The sequence below is a fragment of the Octopus bimaculoides genome, chromosome 6 (assembly GCF_001194135.2).
Source record: "Octopus bimaculoides isolate UCB-OBI-ISO-001 chromosome 6, ASM119413v2, whole genome shotgun sequence".
Lineage (NCBI taxonomy): Eukaryota > Metazoa > Mollusca > Cephalopoda > Octopoda > Octopodidae > Octopus > Octopus bimaculoides.
Window position 1 is genome coordinate 44,314,471 of NC_068986.1, and position 4,804 is coordinate 44,319,274.

The following is a 4,804-nucleotide window of genomic DNA, read 5'->3' on the forward strand; positions in this document are numbered from 1 at the left end:
CACCCACTACACTCTCTGAGTGGTTGGCGTTAGGAAGGGCATCCAGCTGTAGAAACTCTGCCAAATTAGACTGGAGCCTGGTGTTGCCATCCGGTTTCACCAGTCCTCAGTCAAATCGTCCAACCCATGCTAGCATGGAAAGCGGACGTTAAACGATGATGATGATGATGATGATGATTGACGCTTCAGTGACTTTGCTTTTTTTTTGTTTTGGTAGGAGTGTTGGCCTTATGCAAATCTCTTCTTACCTCTGGGAAGAGGTGGTCCAGATTAGACTGGTATCTCTCCTTTGAAGAGCCAGAAGAATGCAACACGCTACAATGTCTGCTTTCACATGGTTTCTGTGGATGTATGCTCTCCCTAAAACCAACCACTTTACAGAGTGTATGGGGGTACTTTTTTTCATGGCATGAGCACTAGTGAAATTACTAAGTAACTAACAAAATAAGACACCCACCACTCAACTGAGTGGGGGTATAACATTGGGTGAGGTGGCTTTATGCAAGGTGTTGAGAGGTTAAAGTATGGCAGGGGGACAGGAATAGGTGTCTTGCAGTAAAAGAGATACATGGCTACCCCAGCTGGAAAGAGAGAAAAGAGATGGTAGTGAGGAGGTTCCAGGGTATACTCTGAATGTACAAGAATATGAGTACAAGATAGAATATGGAAAGAGGATCAGAAAGGGTGGGAAGACAGGAAAGTCATATATTAGTCTAGCCTCTACCCTCTGACTTCTCCAGCATGGGTGCCTTTCACTCTGCAGGCATAGCTCTCAGAGTCATGGAAGTACACAAGCCACCCACACTGCAACAAGAAGGAGGCGTGTGGCCAAGTGGTTAGAGTGTTGGACTAATGATCATAAGATTGTGGGTTTGATTCCTGGACCCGTGTGATGCATTGTGTTCTCGATTCCACATTGCTCCAATCTGCTCAGCTTTCAAAGATGAGTAATCTTGCAACAGATTGGTATCTCATTCAGGTGGGGAATTTATATGTCCTGGAAACTGGGAAACCAGCCCTTATGAGTTAATATGACTTGGGGAGGTAACTTTACTTTACAAGAAAAAGGTGGTGTCAACAGTGTGTTAAATCAAAAGCTTTATTTGTGTTCTGAAGTTAATGCAGAAGCTGATGTTGCAGTCCTGGAAAGTATACAAGAGAGTTACTGTGAAATATGCACTGCATTTCAAGAGGTTATCTCATCTCTGTCCTATGAGCCTATCCACACACTACAGTTATCACTTGCACAAATTCTTCTGACCACAGAAACGCAGTTTGAGCAAAGTCAAACATATAGAGTTATATATGCATCTATAGTTACCCTGTGAAGTAGTATTTGGTAGCTTATGATGGAGCTTCTTTGTATGACTAATTTGAAATTCACCAGACCTAACATTTGTCTCCACCATAAACTAAAGTAATCAGGAAGAAAAAGCAGTAATCAGATACAGTTTTAAGTAAAATGCATGCATGACGGACAGGACCCTAAAAGTTTTAAATAGTTCATTAATGTATGCCTGAATTTCCAATGGTTTGTTCTTTGTTTCAGTGGTTTACTCATTTTTCATATACATCTATCATACATCTTCATTAATAAATGTCTGTTTTCCATGCTTGTATGGGCTATATGGTTTGACAGGAGCTGGTAAGGCCAGGGGCCACACCAGGCTCCATTGTCTGTTCTGGCATGGTTTCTATGGCTGGATGCCCTTCCTAAAGCTGATCACTCCACAGAGTGTATTGGGTGCTTTTTATGTGGCACCAACACTGGTATCAATTCTGCTGTGGTGGATGTCTTCTTGAGTATAGCAATGTACCAGATATTTGGGTCCTTAGTCACCTCCTTTGTAAAATTCGGTGTCTTGAGATCAGCCTTCAACACTTTGTCCCATGTCTTCCTGGGTTTCTCTCTTCCACGGGTTCCATCCCCTTTAAGTAATCAGCACTTCTGTATGCAACTATCTACATTCATTGTTGTTGTTGTTGGCACTCCGTCGCTTACAACATCGAGGGTTCCAGTTGATCCAATCAACGGAACAGCCTGTTCGTGAAATTAACGTGCAAGTGGCTGAGCACTCCACAGACATGTGTACCCTTAACGTAGCTCTCGGGGATATTCAGCGTGACACAGTGTGACAAGGCTGACCCTTTCAATTACAGGCACAACAGAAACAGGAAGTAAGAGTGAGAGAAAGTTGTGGTGAAAGAGTACAGTAGGGTTCACCACCATCCCCTGCCGGAGCCTCGTGGAGCTTTAGGTGTTTTCGCTCAATAAACACTCACAATGCCCAGTCTGGGAATCGAAACCGTGATCCTATGACCATGAGTCCACTGCCCTAACCACTGGGCCATTGCGCCTCCACTATCTACATTCATATATATCACAGCACACACACACACACACATATATATATATATAGTCAATTCAAATAAATGAATAAAAAAAACAAATAAAAACAAACATGAGGATGTGCACAAGAAATGTATTAGCTTGACGCTTGGTGAAAGGAGAGAGTTTAATGTTTTGAGCATAGCTCTTCATCATACATACAATACAAAGTTTGTCATAAATATTTTGTCTAATCCAACTTTTACGCTTTATTTACAGGAAAGGTCATTATAAGATGAAAAATGTCACAACTTCTTCTGAAGAAGAACAAGGAGCAGAAACGAATGATGAAGAAACTATATCTTGTGAAGGACATGTCATAGAGTTAAAAAATCTTAATGAATCATATCATATAGTCCCATATTAAAATATAATTTGAATTTTCATGAGTAAAAAGAAGCAATGCATTTTCTAAAACATTATTTAGCCCACAGGAGAATTCCTTGAAATGTTTAATGAGTGAAATTGGTATCAACAAAGTGAAACCAAAGAGACGATACCACCTTATCTCCCCTGACACTCAGACAAAAAAGCAAGGGTCAAAAGCATAGAAATCCTTCACTCATCGTAATAATTACATTTTCCAAACTCTTGCAGACATAGATTATCACCAGTTTCATGGAGTTCTAAGTTTTTAACCAATTTTTACTCTACATTAGTTACCAACAACAAAATAAATATTTCATAAATACTTGAGAAATTTAGTCTTTGGATACAAATTTGACAATTCACCTATTCAGATTATAAACTTATGTTTCAATCTTTAGTCTGTACCAGCTGTCATCAATCCCTAAAAGTGATATTTAGAAAATAAGGGAAAGTATAGCCACTAGTCATTAAGAAGTCTTAAAGACAAGAATTATCTCACTATTTGTGAATTAAAATCATGCATGGATTATTTATCCACCAAGCTATGAGACATGCATGGTTCCAGTTCTAATATATTTGTAGAAGTGTGCACATTTAATGTTTAATATATTTTTTAATAACTGGAAAATGTTAATAAAGATAACTGAAAAATTGGAGGAAAATAAACAAATAAACAACTATTAATATAGATGAGTATGCTTGTATTTATTGATGTATATTTAGTTATGCATTGTGTATCTAGTACTGCATGATCTGGATATCAATCATCATTCATAAAAAGTTCAAAAGTTAAATACAACAAATAGATATTTTTTCAATATGAATTACATATATCACAAAACAAGTCCACAAACCTGCTCACTGAACCATTACTAATGACTCTTACAAAGCAAATACGTATATTCTAAAGCACTGTCCACAATTTTTTCAAAATGAATGAAATAATACAAAGTAATACAACACACATACACATTCTTTTCAGGAACAGTGAATCTTGAAGCAAATAAAGTTATAAATAATACCATACTCTCTTTTACTTGTTTCAGTCATTTGACTGCGGCCATGCTGGGGCACCACCTTTAGTCGAGCAAATTGACCCCAGGACTTATTCTTTGTAAGGCTAGTACTTATTCTAGCAGTCTCTTTTGCCGAACCGCTAAGTTACAGGGACGTAAACACACCACCATCGGTTGTCGAGTGATGGTGGGGGGACAAACACACACACACATATATATACATATACATATATACAATGGTCTTCTTTCAGTTTCCATCTACCAAATCCACTCACAAGGCTTTGGTCGGCCTGAGGATATAGTAGAAGACACTTGCCCAAAGGGCCACGCAGTGGGACTGAACCCGGGACCATGTGGTTGGTAAGCAAGCTACTTACCACACAGCCACACCTGCGCCATGTAAATATTGGGTTTAAAACACTTTGGATAGAAAAAGTCAAAGGCTGCCTGTGGGGCTCAACCCCAAATCTCCTGTAAACATGACAGGTGATGTACGTTCATCAGGCAACCATTGACTTTTTCTATCCAAAGGGTTTTAACCCAATATTTACATTTTAAATGCTATTATTTATAGTTTTATTTGCTTCAAGATTCACTGTTCCTAAAAAGAATTTGTACTCTCAAAGTTTCTAAATTCTTATGACATCAACAACATTTACTGTGTGTATGTATGTTCTATTGCGTTTTTTAATTATCTAAATTCTTCCTTTAAAGGAACTGGTTTCTAACAAAGACACATATCTCCATCGTTGGAGTGTAGATAATTAAAACAATGTCACATTAAACCTGAGAAAAGTCTTGCATAGTTTTACTGTTCTGCTTACAGATTGTATTTGTAATGCGTGAGTCAATTGGTTGATTTCTTTTTCTGAAAATCCAAGCTTATCGAGACTGATAGATAGGCATTTAGTTACAAAACCAAGTACACCAATTATTATTGGTGTAAATGTAAATTTGTAATCTGGATATAGAAGCTGGAGGTTTCAAAGCAGTTGTCCATAGTTATCTTCTTTCTTTTTGATTTTCAAAG

The 4,804-nt window shown here is 38.0% G+C and overlaps 1 protein-coding gene across 2 annotated transcripts in view; it reads left to right on the forward strand.

Annotated features, from left to right (window-relative positions):
• Positions 1-3,442, forward strand: part of LOC106878945 (uncharacterized) — a 48,019-nt gene extending 44,577 nt beyond the window's left edge. Inside the window, exon 6 of one of the 2 annotated variants that reach the window (XM_052968707.1) lies at positions 2,609-3,442. In XM_052968707.1, the coding sequence (XP_052824667.1) occupies positions 2,609-2,756 (148 nt within the window). In that variant the 3' untranslated portion in view covers positions 2,757-3,442. The remainder of the gene's footprint in view (positions 1-2,608) is intronic. The other variant, XM_052968708.1, reaches the window with a different exon arrangement.
• The last annotated feature ends 1,362 nt before the right edge of the window (positions 3,443-4,804 follow it).